This window comes from Elephas maximus, chromosome 15 (genome assembly GCF_024166365.1).
Source record: "Elephas maximus indicus isolate mEleMax1 chromosome 15, mEleMax1 primary haplotype, whole genome shotgun sequence".
Lineage (NCBI taxonomy): Eukaryota > Metazoa > Chordata > Mammalia > Proboscidea > Elephantidae > Elephas > Elephas maximus.
The window spans coordinates 11,713,768-11,730,614 of NC_064833.1; the positions used below are offsets into that span (position 1 = coordinate 11,713,768).

At 38.8% G+C, this 16,847-nt stretch overlaps 1 protein-coding gene across 3 annotated transcripts in view; it reads right to left on the bottom strand.

The window, feature by feature from the left end:
- Positions 1–16,847, bottom strand: part of EFR3A (EFR3 homolog A) — a 100,366-nt gene that overhangs the window by 49,686 nt on the left and 33,833 nt on the right. Inside the window, exons 2-6 of one of the 3 annotated variants that reach the window (XM_049853585.1) lie at positions 13,424–13,500; positions 9,974–10,101; positions 7,560–7,710; positions 5,486–5,607; positions 1,305–1,454 (exon numbers count right to left, since the gene is read on the bottom strand). In XM_049853585.1, coding sequence (XP_049709542.1) covers positions 1,305–1,454; positions 5,486–5,607; positions 7,560–7,710; positions 9,974–10,101; positions 13,424–13,500 — 628 coding nt within the window. Of the gene's footprint in view, positions 1–1,304; positions 1,455–5,485; positions 5,608–7,559; positions 7,711–9,973; positions 10,102–12,923; positions 13,164–13,353; positions 13,501–16,847 lie in introns of those variants that run through there. The other 2 variants (XM_049853587.1, XM_049853586.1) reach the window with 2 other exon arrangements.

The following is a 16,847-nucleotide window of genomic DNA, read 5'->3' on the forward strand; positions in this document are numbered from 1 at the left end:
CAAACATTCTTCTTCTAATTAGCATAAATTTAGACAAACATTTAAGTGCTCCACAGAATTAAATTCTCTATTTTCACTTGTAGTCTAGACCACTTTATTTTGATATTGTACATAACCATGAAAATTATAAGTGAAGTTTAAATTTTACAACTACAGAATCAAACATCTTTTAAATCTGATTCAGATTTTCCTCTTCAAACTGGAAGAATCTGGAAGGCCTGGATAATGAGCCAAGCTGGAGAATTTCACTGGTGGTGAAATGTATTCGCGTATCACTGCTGTGTGTGGCAACAGAGACGTGGAGAGACGCATGCTCATAGCACTTGGAAAAGTGGACGCAGTACAGAGTTCTCAGTGTAACTGGATGGTGGGGGCAGGGGGGACAGCGTGTACCCCAAAACAATATCCCATTCCAAAATATCTTAAAGAATGAATCAGAAACAGTGTTGTTTAATGAGAAACTAGTTTGTTCTGTAAACCTTCATCTAAAGTACAACAAAGAAATTTAAAAAATAAAGAAATCGAATAAAAAAATTTATTATTATTATAGTCATTTGTATGAGCTAGATTGAGGATACACTTTATCACTGTAAGCCTCACAAACTGATCTTTATATAACCAGATTAATAGCTTTATATTAAGTGTCCTCTACTTATATAGAAAACAATAAGTGAGTTATTCAGTTAGGAAAAAAAAAAAAAAGAAACGAAGCATGTCAAACACTTTTTTGGGAAAAAAACTAAAATATATTAAATAGCTGTGATTATTATTGTGGTTGTGTCATTGTCACTATCATTATTACTATTTTGGTTAGTTTTACCTCCCTATGAGCAAGCACGCAGGAGCTCTAATCAATAACAGATGTTCAGCTATAATCTCTATTTCTCAGATTTGCAACTTTAAGAAATATTAACTCAACAGTAATTTGTATGCTCAACAATAAGCAGCATATAAACTCATTCTAAAACAAATAAAACCTTAAGCTTTTTAAATAAATAAAGCCTAATGTGAACACTAAAGATTAATAATTCTTCCAGAAAGAACACATTTTTACACTCACCTAACTTTACAACCAGCAGTTCGAGTCCACCAGGCGCTCCCTGGAAACTCTACGGGGCAGTTCTACTCTGTCCTATAGGGTCACTATGAGTCAGAATCGACTCGACGGCAGTGGGTTTGGTTTGGTTTAACTGTACAACACTACTATTTACAGAATACTGAAGACAGCTTTCTTATCCTAGCAAGCACACACACATACATACAAAAGGAACAGAGCCTCAACTCTAACACCTTTTATTCAATACCTGTCCACCTCCTCCGTCTTTTGCATGTTAAACAGCAGGGATGGAACAATCTTATCCATATGCTGGGGTTCCCAAATGGTAGCCCGAAGTTCATCATTAACGGTTTTGCGAACCACTCCTTGAATACCCCTTATTCCAGCAATTCGGATTCTATAAGAGAAAAATAATTTTAGTCATAAAAGAAAGGCTATTTAATAAGTCTGTCTGCCTAGCTAAGGGAATGGATACCAAGTGTCTACTGTTACCTCAAATTAATAAAATAAAAATAATATGCCATAAGTCTAAGAAATTAAAATCTCAAAGGTCAGAGAGGGACATAAAGATACAGCAATTGAATACCATCTTTGAAAAATCAGCATTTAAAGTTTAAAAAGATTGAAAATAGAGATATAGAAATATCTAGCCTGTGTAATATTTTTCAGTAAAAATAATTTAATCAAAAGCATCATTGTTGTTTCTGCTAGGTTTTCCTCAAGTGATGATACTAACTCAAACAATTATGAGCTAGAGTCTCTCCATTTCTCACTGAGAAGTCTCAGAAGCCCAGGAAAAACAGGCTTTCACTGTGCCGGCACACACCCTCAAATGCTTCCTCAGACTTTGACTGTTCTTCCCTAAGAGCCTCGCACCTCCCTTAGTCCACCAAGATGGAAGCAGCTGGGTCTTTAAAGGTATGACAAACGAGAACCATCAAAATGGAGTACAGATAGCCTCCGTCACATATACACACACGACTTAAAATATACCAACATAGTGAGAGAATGTGGCCCAATCCTCCCATCCTAATCCGTAGCCCCAAACTTCCTCAAACAATTTCTCGCTCTTTTTTAAAATAAACAATCTATAGGTTCAAGAATGGGAAGAAAAGAAGTGGAAAGTTTCTGAAAGCTAGGGAAGAACAGCTTCTCCAGCAGAGCTAACTGGTGGCCCATTACCCTATTTGTCCCTCTAGCCAAATTTGATTGTTTTATACTTCCTTTCTTTCTAATGGAAACCCTGGTGATATAGTGGTTAATTACTACAGCTGTTAACCAAGAGGTTGGCAGTTCAAACCCACCAGGTGCTCCTTGGAAACCCTGTGGAGCAGTTCCACTCTGTCCCATAGGGTCACTATGAGTCAGAATTGACTCAATGGCAATGTTTTTTTTGGTAGTACCTACCAGGGTTTCAAACAGATTCCTTCTGGTTCCAATCCCTGCTGACAATTTGCATTTCTAACAAGTTCCCAGGCATTGCTAACGTTGTTGGTTAGAGAACAATTCTAAGTAGAGCAGTGGTTCTCAAAGTATATTATACATTAGAGCCCGTGTGGATCTTGTTAAACCGTATATTCAGGTTGGGTATATCTGGAGTGGAAGGCAAATTCTCAGTAGGGATTCAAACCAGAATGAACAGAAATTTGCAAGGGTCTAAATGAATTAATTCATGTAAACTGCTTAAACAATAGGTGGCACACACTAAGCACCCAACAAGTGTGGGCTGCTCCTACTGTGGCTGGTAATCCTGAGGATGACGGTTGTTTCAACCAGAGCTGAAGGTTCCTGGAATTAGAGCTTGGGACTGGGGTGCGTGACTATAAATGCGAACGGTTTTTGCAAGACAAACATTTTCAGAAAACCTTGGCAGTTATTATCTGTCTCCCACCACCCTCTTCCCCAGGAATTCTATTTTATAGTGTTTTGCTAAAAATAAAGGGACCAATACTAAATTTCAAAGTTAGAACCTAAAAGGGAATATAAGTTATTTTCGGCAAAGTAAGGAAAAAATCAAACCCTCTAAGTATCCAGAGACATTTTAGTTCATCAACCTGTTTTGCAGTGTTTCAAATATGAAAAGTTGGCACTTTGAAATTTCAAATATCCGTATCGAAAAGTCCTAAATGATAAAAGTACTAAAACCCCTTGATTTGCATATAGAAAATTTCAAGTTTCTTCTTTTTTTTAAACAATGAAAGAAGTTAAGTGGGAAAATATGCTCAAAAGATAATATATTTCACTAGGGAGCACTAAATACCTAAAATTAAGGTACCTTGTATAATAAATTCTTAATGTCTTAACTGTATCCTTTCATAAATATTATGGAGATCATACACACTTTTCACCTACATTGGTTTATATGTGAAACTCACTTTAACCAGAATTTAAGAAAATCCTATGTTTAGTTTGTTGATCCTTATAAATGAAAAGCATACTACATTCTGGATAATTTTCTGTATTTTAAAACAAAACAAAAACATTAAAATCTCAAAAAACAATGCCATTTTCTTTAGCTAATCTTTTTACCTCTTTGCCCCACTGATAAAATCTTCTGAGAACAGAGAACAATTTTAAAAACATTTTTTATAATGTTGTTTAGGGAGGGAAAGAGAGGATTTTAATGGTAATTGGGAGACACAAGAAATTATCATACGGTAATTATTCTATCTTGACCTCCAAGGCTTTACATTTCACAATAACAGATGCTGAAGAGCCGATACTATTCTGCCTTATAAACCAAAAACCAAACCAAACCCACTGCTGTAGAGCCGATTCCAACTCACAATGACCCTATAGGACAGAACAGATCTGCCCCATAGGATTTCCAAGGAGTGGCTGGTGGATTTGAACTGCTGACCTTTCGGTTAGCAGCTGAACGAGTTCGTAACTACTGCACCACAAGGGCTCCTACTGCCTTATACTGAGGGAAAAAATGCACTAACAGCATCATAAACAGAAACTAAATCTGATATCTAAAAATGACCACTAATCACCACTCAGTTTTCTTCAAGTTAAAGTAACTTCTACACTTGTTTTCTTTTGTGTGAACCAACTACACTCCAACTAAAATCCATGTTATATTTCTACACATTCCCTTATTTTAAAATAAAAATGACAAAACATGCTAAATCTTGACTATCAAATACCCACAATGCTCAAATTCCTCAGGTTTGTGTCTCTTTTAGGTATACTAATCTCAAACTACTTTCTAGATTTACCAAAGTCATTGACTTTACTTCTTCGAAGCTTCTCATTTCTACATAGATATCAACCTGTAGTTGTGGTTGTAGGTAAGTATTTGAGTCCAGATTATTACCAGGGTAAATCTAGAAAAAATGTTTTAAATGCCCAAATCATTTGTCATGACCACCTCAGATTGACAGTGAGTCAATAACATACACGCATTCATTCATTTATTTGTGCTCACTCACAAAGTACCTGTTGAGAGCCTACTATGTGCCAGGCACTATTCAAAATGCTAATGATACAGCACAAAGTCCTTGCCCTCGTGGAGCCCATATTCCACAGAGGGCAGACAAAGACACAGGAATAGCTCTGGGGAGGTGCTGTGGAGAAAACAGACTTAAGAGATAAGGAATAACTACAGGTGGGGGTGGGCAGCTGGGTAGATATTTAATAAATAAAGGGTGACCAAGGTGGGGCTCTCTTGAAAAGATGACATTTGAACAGAAATCTCAACACAACGAGATTACAAACCATGTGGATATCTGGGGAACGTTCTAGGCAGAGAGAACAATCAATCCAAAGGCTCGGAGGGGAGAGCACCTTAGTGTTCAAGCAGGGGCACACTGCTTCACCGTAACAACATGGCGAAACCCATGTGAAATTGCTCATTACAGATTGGTAAGCACAAGGAAGCCTGTGCTTACCTTGCTTACTGGGTCAACTGCCCCTGTCAGGGACCGTAAATTTGGAAAGAGGATTTGATTATGTAGGAACATGCTGTGGGGTTGGGAGAGAGACAGATGCCAGCCATACCTAGAAGTAGAATCTCTGATGTGGTGAAAATGTGAAATTGTTCACTGTGGGTGATCTGGTAAGCAAGGTAAACACTGTGCTTACCCTGCCTATTGGATAATCCTCCCCTGTGTTCAAGAAACAGCAAGGAGGTCCGTGTGAAAGGAGCTGGGAATGACAGGAGGACAGGATCTGACACTGAGGCAGGAGGAGCATGAAGGAGCGCTGCAGGCCAGTTAAGGCTGGATTTTTTTCTGAGGGAACTGGGAAGCCACTCTCCATCCTGCTACTCTGGCCAGTTGTCAGGAACTTCTAACATAATGGAAAGTCATATTTTAGGAATAAAGCATGTATTTTCCTGCCTTCTTTGGTAATCATTCTGTAGTACATGTCAGTACAGTATATATCTCTTGCGGACTATAAATCATCAAGTAGAATAATACGTACTCTGTTCGTATTTCTGGATCACTGTGACAGGAATGACACATGGCACTGAACCGAGACACAAAAAAGTCATAACGCCTGTGATAGGAGGGCGTGTCTTCTTCAATATTTGCAAATTTGACAAACTAAAAAACAAAAATAACAACATAAATGTTTTAACAGCTTTTCAAAATTACGGAACAAACACATCTACCTGCATTCCTTACCAGTCGCGTTACCAAGAAACGTCCAAATAAGAAGCAACTGAAATATGCTCACCATGGACACAGAAGGTTTTAGTCATTAGACGATCAAGGATACAGTTTTACAAACAGTAAATATAACTCCTTAATCTAGTTCCTGATAAGTAAGTGAATTCACTCTCTAGAAGGAAGTTCTCACTCTCGATCTCATCTCCATTCCTACATGCAGCAACAATCTCGGCCAGGCCACAGCCTCTAAGGAAGTTTATTTCTTGATCATGGGAAGGAAATCTTCTCTGACAGCCATTACATGAACACACAAATGAAAAATATTTAAGCAATTAAGATGGGACAAGAGAAAGGGACATAATTTATGTCACATAAACCAGGGCTTCTGAACGGATTGGTTCCAGTTTGACCCCCTGCTGAGAACGTGCATTTCCACCCCAGACATACTGAATCAAAACCTACAGTGTAACAGGACCCCCAAGTGATTCTTATGTATGGATGATAAATTTGAGCACCACTGCTCTCCTAACGGTTCTCAGAACCATTCCCTAACCGGCAGCATTAGGATTGCCGGGGAGCTTGTTAGAAACGCAAATTCTCAGCAGGGGTTCAAACCAAAATGAACCAAAGGAAGTAAGACGTACATTCAGTGGAAAAGAAAAATAATGAGATGGTAAAATTTATTCTATCTCCTTATCAATGATTTACAGATAGAGGGTGAGTGAGCGTCTAGGAAATTTTAAATGCCCTTCATGTATTACTGACTGGCCCCTAAGGTTCCTTAATGTACAATCTTTTTCTCATCAGTGTTCTTGTTTCTTAGTTATTTATATGAAGTAGCCTAAAACAAGCTACGAAGTGTTAATTTACTTGCAAATTTATACATATATAAATAAACAACTATCAGGACATAGAAGTCTGATGGCTTTAGAAAGGTATACCCAAATGAATTATTCAGCCAAATTTACTGCTACTTTGTTGGAAACACAACTGAAATAAGAAAATACATTTTAAAAAATGAAATTATAATTCTAAAAAGATATTTTGAATTGAGACAGAGCTAAGCCATCTGTTTTATAGTTTTATATGATTCATGATTATCTAGACAAGGCCACAAACATTACACCTGGTTCAGATAAGCTGACATTCATTACCTATTCTGTACCATACACTATGCCAGGTGCCTTCACAGGGGTTCTCACATCATCACTCCAACACCCTGTAAGGGATACACCATCAGCCCATTTTGCAGACACAAGTTCAGAAGCTAAGTCACTTGTACAAAATAAGTTTCCAAAATGGTGAAACTGGCAGTACAGTCCAGGGTTCTGACTCTTAATATTCAAGATCCCTATACTGCAACACACTAACCATATTAATGGACGCTGAAAGAATTAAATCAGCTACTTATACTTTTTATAAAAATAAACCTTGAATGACATGGGAAAATACTCCAAAGATGTAGATAAAAAAACTGCACAGAGCTCTGTATACGACAGCCAGTACAACAGCTGCCATCCAGTCGGTTCTGACTCACTGGCACTCCCATACGTGTGAGAGGAGAACACAGTGCTACAAAGGCCTTTCAGTGGCTGGGTCTCGGCAGTAGATCACCAAGCCTTTCTTCTGAGGCACCTCTCGTGAACTCTAACCTTCAACCTTTCGGGTAGCAGCCAAATGCGTAAACTGTTTGCAACACTCAAGAACTCCCTATACAATATGTTCCCAATTTTCTAATACATAAATAAATAAATAAATATATTAAATGATTACTTCTGAATATTAGACTTATAGGTGACCGCCTGAAAAATGTGAAGACATTCTAAGAGAATAATCCTAGATAAGCTAATTAAACTTCCAATTCACAAGAGCAGGGTTTTACTCACAGAATTTGTTCCAAGAACTTGAAGCTTTGGTTCCCCTGATTCCAGCAGCTTTGCGACCATATGAAGAAAGCTTTCTACAAATGGCTTGATGCTTTGAGAATGACATGCCATGAGAAGTTGGTCCAATGCCTCCATGGCGATTAAAACATACCTGATGTAAAAGAAAAATAATGTCAAGGCATTCCTAGCTCTCTTAATTCTCATAAGTACTTTTCATTAACAGAATTAAAATAAGTTTATTTAAATACAGAGAACACAGAAAGGCAAAATTTAGTCACTTTTAATGAAATCTTAATTTTCACACAGAACTAATGATCGAGTTGACTCTGACTCGTGGTGACCTCACACGTGTCAGAGTACAACTGGGCTCCAAAGGGCTTTCAATGGCTGATTTCTTCAAAGTAGATTGCCAGGCCTTTCTTCTGCAGTACCTATTGGTGGACTCCAGCCTCCATCATTTCCGTTAGCAGTCAAACATGTTAACTGTCTGCACCATCCACAGACTCCCTAGTGATGTCAGCAGATTATAAAACATACTGTACTGATTCATTTTCTCTTTACAAAAAACCTTTACAAAGCTGCCCTAACATTACTGCTGTGTGAATGTCTTTGTAAACATGGACATCTTCGACTTTTCAGATTTTTAGTCATATTTCTCTACATCTGACCCAAAATAGTTACTGTAAGCTGTGTGCCTAAAATTCCCAGCATAATCTGCTCCTATCAGTAAATCTGAATAGATAAAACTGTACTGACAATAGAATACTCTAAAAAAAGTTTCATAAATTTTACTTTACAGTCTATCAGATTCTAAATCGTGCAGTAAAAATTAAAATTCAGTTATTAGATAACTTTCTTGCAACTATCAACAAAACTACTGGTGCCAAGACTCAATAAAATGTATTAAGTGGGTACAGAAATGTCAGTATATTTCTCGGGAAATGGAATATTCTAAGAAGCTAGAATCATGAAACAACAACACGGGAAAATATTTAGAATCCAAATCGCGAGTCACTGCTGTTAAGCACAGACAGCAGACTGATGAAGACGGAGCCCTTTATTTACAGGTAGGAGCAGAGCCGGTACATTTCCAAATCACTATGCTCACAGCTCTGGAATCTTGGTATCTAAGCCTAGCAGTTCCCTCTTATTTTCCCTGATAAATAAAAACATAACTGTGTGAAAATCAAAACAAACAAACAAAAATTGGTTAACGGGATCTTTCTGTTTGTTCTCAATTTAGACACTGATTTTAAAATGACGGTATCACACATATGGACAGATAAATGGAGCCAATTTCTATTATTTTCCACTGAGAAGCCTCAAAATTAATGGGTGCTTATGCTAAAGGCAATCCCATTAACTAATATGAGTCTATTCGCAAAGCCTAGCCACCAGGAAAGGAATAAAGCTACAACATCTATATGAATATAACACATTTCTTCATACATTACAACGCTGTACCTTCCATATATTATCTTTGCCTGATTAGATGGCAAAGTAACTTATAGGATGATTTAGCCTAGGAATGACTTTCCAAAGATACTATATTTACCTCAAAATTAAAATTTTACAATGCTATTTTAAACTGCACATTTAAAACAACGAAATCAAACCAATTGTTGCTGAGTCCATTCCAACTCATTAAAACAACAAAGTAATATATTAATAGGTCTCACTTTTGTATCAGATTTGATCACATTACAAAGGCTTTTCCATCCTTTATCAGCTCTGACTATACAAGTACTATAAACAGTATGGAATATGAAGTCACTGAAAATCCCTATTACAAATTATACAGAATGAGATTTTCTTGGGATATAGATTTGAGGTATAATTTAAGAATCCAAATTATTTAATTTTAAATCATAAGGCTTATGCAAGAGTCAGCAACTGCAAGGCTCTTTTTAAAAATACTAGTAAGAATCCAAATATAATTATCCGTCTATTAGTAAGATTAGAGTTAGAAAACAATCTTACATTAAATAATTAGAAGGTTCACTAGTAGTCTCTAGGTAAAAACACAGATCAAATACTTTCAGGGTAAGGTTGAACCCACCACAAGCACACAACTGAGCCTGTTTCATAAAGCTCACAAGTTACCCTAAAAACACCAGTTGCTGTATGCTGTCGAGGTGATTCTGAGTCATACTGACCCTACAGGACAGAGGAGAACTACCCCATAGGGTTTCCAAGGAGTGGCTGGTAGATTCGAACTGCTGACTGTTTGGCTAGCAGCCTGAGCTGGTTAACCACTTCACCATCAGGGCTCTGAAAAAACACCAGATGCACTCCAATTTCTCATTTATGCCTCCTCTTGGTCATAGTAAGATACAAAATTTAAATAAACAAATGTCCTTAAATCACGGGGGAAAGTATGATAAACATGCTTTGCTAGCAATTCATTTCCTTACCCCGAACGATGCCTGACAACATCCCTGCTCAACCTTTCTGCCAGGTAAGAACCAATTCGATCCAGTTTCTCGGGAGCAGACACTGCATAGAATGTCAATTTCTCCATATCGGCTTTAACGAGGCCATCCTACAAAACATCAATAAGAAGAGCAAGATAAATAGGTTGCCGGTATTTTCATGCTCATTTTTTGTATTTTTAAGTGTTGCTGCTTCTACATTTCTCCTTTTTGGATTGTGGACACTAATGTCTATGTTAATGCTGAACTTTTCTGCAGACAGACTCCCTAGCGCCAGTAGTCAATGCACCGGACACACCCAGCTTTCAAAAAGTAAAGGAATGCCCTATTTAGGGAAAGCATTAAAGCATCTTCACAAAACAATAAATTAGACTACACCACCATCTTTTACGGAGAAACAGCTCAACTAACTGCAGTATGTAGGGGACGAATGCACTTTGGTGAAAAGAGCTTTTTGAACAAAATGTTTCCATTTCAAAATTTCAAATGTAATAATGTTATACCTATTTTACTCCTTTAGGTATACAACAGTGACCACGGTGCTTTTTTAATGATTCAGAATTTGCTGATATTGTTACAAAGTTGTATTTGATGAGTGAGAAAGCACTCAGAACTGTAAAAATCTATGCTAGTCAACATATTACAAAAGCCAAAACAACAGGCCCTGACATGGATTATTTCACTGTCATTTGTCTCTGCCCTTTAAAGGGTGATGTGCAATGACTTTCCCCACGCTCATGTGATAATGATTAACAAGAGTCATCACGTCAACCGTCATCCTAAATTTTCTGCTCATACAGTCCAGGTAACTAAATGCTGCTTAGGACTGGGGGGTGGGGAAGAAGGAGGTAGAGAAGCTCCGGTAGATGATGAACCGACAACTGAAATAATAATGAATCTGCATTTTCGACGGCAGCAGGCTCCTCAACATTCTCCCGCTATTTTGCTGTTTCTCTGGTGGAGCCATTCCCTCATGTTTCGAACCTATCCCCACTGTCCTCAAGCTTGCTACTTTGCCACCTCTCTTCTAGATCTGACGGCAACTGAACTCTTCACCGTCTTCTCAGAGAAGAGGAAATCATCAGATTAGAATTTTCCTGCAAAGCACCCTTACTTTCCCACTGAGCCTCTAGGCAGTGGTTCTCAAACAGGGGTGATTTTGCTCCCGAGTGCAATGTCTGGAGACATTTTTGGCTATTTAAGAGCTGGTTGGTGGCGGGGGCGGGGGGCGGGGGTTGTACTACTGACACCTAGTGGGTAGAGGCCAGGGATGATGCTAAATGTCCCACACTGCACAGGACAGTCTCTACAACAAAGAATTATCTGGACCAAAATGTCAATTGAGCCAAGGTTGAGAGACCCGACCTCAGGCTTAGGGAAGAGGTCCGCTTTGTCTGTTTTACCTGCCTCCCTCACTAGGTTGCTCTTTGAGGGCGGGGACTATGATGTGTAAACCTCTGCATTCTGGGCATCTACCGTCTGATCCATTTTGGATACACCGCAAAACTCTTTTTGTTCAAATAAACAAAAACAAGAAATCCGGTCAGTTGGGTTATGGTCACTCGGTTCATACTCCAAGGTTCATTTCAAACCTACGCCACTCCCCTCAAGCCTGCTTCTCTGTCACCTCTCTTCCTGCTCCGACAGCAACCGAACTCTCCACTGCCTTCTCATAGAAGAGGAAGTCCTCAGATCAGGGTTTACCTGTAAAGCACCCCTACTTTCCCACCGCCCTCTAGGCCAGTGGCTCTCTAGCTCCTTTTGTTTTGAAATCTTATTTTAAAGACTGCTATTTAAATAAATCTTACATGAATCTTTGGCAAAATAAAGACTCCTTCTGCAAGTATTCTCTAATTTACCTGTCATCGCATCACTCCCCTGTTCAAGAGTGATCCAAGCGCCCTCCCTGCTTGCAAGTTAAAGGGCATAAAACAGATGCCTTGCATGTCATTCACGTTCCTCCAGAAGCGGCCTCCACCTTATCAGCAGCAACCATATGTCCTAAACCACTCAGGGAAATTCTGACTTGGTCTATTAAATGATACACCTGAGTTTTCCGATCAGAAATACAGCCAGCTATAGAAGTCTTTTGGTTATCAGCATGATCACCACCCGCCACGCTCTACAATACGGTGCCACGAGCCTGCAGTTCAAGTCGGATGAATCAACTTGTTACTGACCTCAAATGTGTCTCTTGCTGTCCCACACCCTTTCCCTATCAGCCCACCCGCACTGTTTCTCCACCTCTCCAGACAGCAGACACCCTTCAAAGCTCACCATATCTGGTTTCCAATGAGAATACTTCCCAGCCCACAATGATACCTCCCTACTTTAAAGGCAAAAACTTTACCATCTACTTTACTTATTGATGTAGGCACTATAATTTAATATTTAGTATGCTTTTGCTTTATGCCAGTCAACAGACGCAAAGCTCCTTAAAGGCAGGTACAATGTCCTTGAGCTGTTTATGTGTCACAAATTATCCAGTCAACTGCCTCCCATGCACTTTAGCAGGATAACTGGCAGCCAACAGTATGTAATTTATTCATCTCCTCTGTATGTCAGAATGTTTAAATCAGATTTGATTAAAAACACATTAACATTAAATTAATGTTAAGATAACCAAAAGACTTCTGTACTTGGCTATATTTTAAAACAAGACAAATTCCGGAAATCAAACCCTTGAAATATTTTTTTGTTCATATTAATGTAATACTAGACTACAGGAGTCTTCAGAAAGTTTAAGACAATTTCAAATAATATTATTTGAAACCATTAGATTTGAAACTAGTAATATTTCACAATAAAATAATTTTTATAAAACTCAAAAAGCATTTTTTTAAAAAGCATTTAAATAAAAACAGAACAACCTCTGCCTGGAACATTCTTCCTTTACCTCTCAAGTCTCTTCTATTTATTCTTTGGATCCTACCTTAGATTTCATTCGCTCCAGGCCTTTCTTCTCCCAAGCCCAAGTGAGATGTGACCTGTACTTCACTTCTCTGACAGCATTTTTTCACACAGGAGAGCAATGACCAATTGCCTTGTCTATGTGCCTAGTGACAGCAGAAAGCCATGTCTCCATTCACAGCTCTATTCTTAGCACTTATCACAAACAATCTGCACCAGTTTATAACTTTGATAAATGATTATTATTTGAATTCAAGCATTATATAGACTACAAAAGGATATTATTTGTCTACTGTACATTATTCTGGATTTATGCCATCTATGAAAAGACTCTGAAAACTAGACAAGCTAACTAACATGCATCATCTAAAAGTAAAGAAAAAGAAGGATAAAAATAGTAGTGTGCATGATGAGAGTTAGGGGTAAAATTGGAGAAACGAAATTAGGGAAACCTTAGGAAGGTCAGCATGGGGGAAGAATGGGTCAGCAAAGAGAAGGATCAGTAGATGTAGATCAAATTACTTTTGGATCTTCAGGGAATATGTTGTCCACCAGGCGTTTGTAACGAGGACGCAAAGCAGAACAGCAGCAGTATACACCTGTTTAAAAAAAAAAGTACAGAGATGATTAATAGCATAAACTGACCAATAAATTTAAGTTTCTGAACATTAATGGGTTATTTAAAATAAAGGGAAAAAAACCAAACTGCCATAAATAGGAATAAGCATGTAATTTCAACAACTAAGAAATGAGAAAGTTAAATGTCTTCTCCCCTCCTCAAAGACACCAGGTCAAAACAGATATACTAATGACTTCTTTCAAAGTTACAAATTGTGCTGGCACCCCCTACACACATACCTTGCCAAATTCATCCTATACATAATCCTATAACTGTTGTTGTTAGGTGCCATCGAGTCGGTTCCAACTCACAGCGACCCCACGTACAATAGAACGAAACACTGCCCGGCCCTGTACCATTCTTACAATTGTTGTTATGCTTGAGCTCATTGTTGAAGTCACAGTGTCAATCCACCTCGTTGAGGGTCTTCCTCTTTTCCGCTGGCACTGTACTTTGCCAAGTGTGACGTCCTTCTCCAGGGACTGACTCCTCTTGACAACATATTCAAAGCATGTGAGACATTATCTCACCATCCTCACTTCTAAGTAGCATTCTAGTTGTGCTTTCAAGGCTGATTTGTTTGTTCTTCTGGCAGTCCATGGTATATTCAATATTCTTCACCAATACCACAATCCAAAGATACCAATTCTTCTACGGTCTTCCTTATTCGTCCAGCTTTCACATACAAAGGAGGAATCTGAAAACACCATGGCTTGGTCAGGTGCGCCTTTGTCTTCAGGGCGACATCCTTACTTTACAACACTTTAAAGAGGTCTTTTGCAGCAGATTTGCCCAATGAAATGTGTCTTTTGATTTCTTGACGGCTACTTGCATGGGTGTTGATTGCAGGTCCTCAAGTAAAATGAAATTCTTGACAACTTCAATCTTTTCCCCATTTATCATGACGTTGCTTGTTGATCCATTTGTGAGGATTTTTGTTTTCTTTATGTTGAGATGTAATCCATACTGAAGGCTCTGGTCTTTGATCTTCATCAGTAAGTGCTTCAAGTCCTCTTCACTTTCAGAAAGCAAGGTTGTGTCATCTATAGAATGCAGGTTCTTATCAAGTCTTCCTCCAATCCGGATGCCCTGTTCTTCTTTATACAGCCCAGTTTCTCAGGTTATTTGCTCAGTATACAGATTGATAGGTACCTTGAAAGAATACAACCTTGACGCACACCTTTCCTGACTTTAAACCATGCAGCACCCCCTTGTTTTGTTTGAATGACTGCCTCTTGATCCATGTACAGATTCCTCATGAGCACGATGACTAAGTGTCCTGGAATTCCCATTCTCCGCAATGTTATTCCTAATTTGTTAAAATTCACGCAGTTGAATGCCTTTGTTTAGTCAATAAAACACAGGTAAACATCTTTCTGCTATTCTCTGCTTTCAGCCAGGACCCATCTGACATCAGCAATGATATCCCTGTTTCCATATTCTCTTCTAAATCAGGCCTGAATTTCTGGCATTTCCCTGTCAATATACTGCTGCAGCCACTTTTGAATGATCTTCAGGAAAATTTTGCTTGCATGTGGTATTAATGACATTGTTCTGTAATTTCTGCATTCAGTTGGATCACCTTTCTTAGGAATAGGCATAAATATGGATCTCTTCCACCATGACTTGGGTCAGTGGCACCCTAGTCCTTACAGTTTTCACTGGCTACTCCTTTTCAGAAGTAGACCACTCTGTCTTATTCTGGAAGCTCAGCTGAAGCCTGTCCGCCATGGGTGACCCTGCCGGCATTTGAATATTGGTGGCACAGCTTCCAGCATCACAGCAACACGAAAGCCCCCACAGTACAACAAACTGACAGACACATGGAGGAATCCTATAACTATATATCCATAATTATAATCATAACCCGTAACCCCGTCCCCTCTCCTGAAAATATGCCCAGATATCCACTTGACTAACTCCCTCTTCTCCTTCACGTCTTCACTGAAATCTCACCTTCTTAAGGAAGCCAACTCTGACCACCCTTAATCTGCTTTTTTCTTTTTCCCATAGCACCTATCCTATTAAATCATTTACCTATTTGTTTATTGCTTATCATCAGTCTCCCCTCACTAGGATATAAGCTCAGATGATGGCAGGGATCTGTGTTTTGCTCACTGATAAACCCCAAGCAAACAGAATAATACCTGGCATACAGCAGGCATCCAAATCTTTGCTGAGTGAATGGACAAAATCTTCTAGTTTCTATCTCAACAATTTCTTCGTTTCTGCTCCATCTCTTCCACTTTTACTAACCTAGCTCAGATTTTATACCTTATCTCTATTTTTTCCATGCTTTCATATCTGGTTTCTGAGCCTCCTCTTGTGGCTCCCACATAGCAGGGGTATTCACAGCTCATCTCTGGCACTATTACTATCTCGAGGTTACCAACAGTTCACTGACATGTTAAATGTGTACAAATGACCTGACATAACAGCCTTTCAAACTTATAACTTTTCTGTGTTAACCTTTTTATACTTTCCAAAATTAGTACATTCCAAAGTAGCTTTTAGTGAACATATTCTATCAGGAGAAATCACCACAGAAAAAATGAAATATATCACCTTTAAGCGACTCGACGGCACCTAACAACAACAAGCAAAAATTAAAACAAAAGACAGGGATCTGCAACAAACATGACAAAGTAAGTGTCTAATTTAAAAACCCTTTATTGAAACAAGACCAACAAATAAATGGAAAATGCCATGATGAAAAATTATCAATCAAACAGACATAAAATACCTACTTGATAAAAAAAAAAAGTAATTAGAAGAAACTGAAAGACCCATTCTGCTTGAGCAATAATGCCAGCACTGGTTAAACCAAAAAAACCAAACCCACTGCCATCGAGTCAACCCCAACTCACAGCGACCCCATAGGACAGAGTAGAACTGTCCCATGGGGTTTCCAAGGAGCAGCTGGTGGATTTGAACTGCTGTCCTTTTGCTTAGTAGCCAAGCTCTTAACCACTGCACCACTAGGGCTGTCAGCACTGGTTGTTGCTGTTGTTGTTAGGTGCCGTCGAGTCGGGTCCGACTCATAGCGGCCCTATGGACAACAGAATGAAACACTGCCCTGTCCTGCGCCATCCTTACAATCGTTATGCTTGAGCTCATTGTTGCAGCCACCGTGTCAATCCACCTCATTGAGGGTCTTCCTCTTTTCTGCTGACCCTGTACTCTGCCAAGCATGATGTCCTTCTCCAGGGACTCATCCCTCCTGACAACATGTCCAAAGTATGTAAGACGCAGTTTCGCCATCCTTGCTTCTAAGGAGCATTCTGGTTGTACTTCTTCTAAGACAGATTTGTTCGTTCTTTTGGCAGT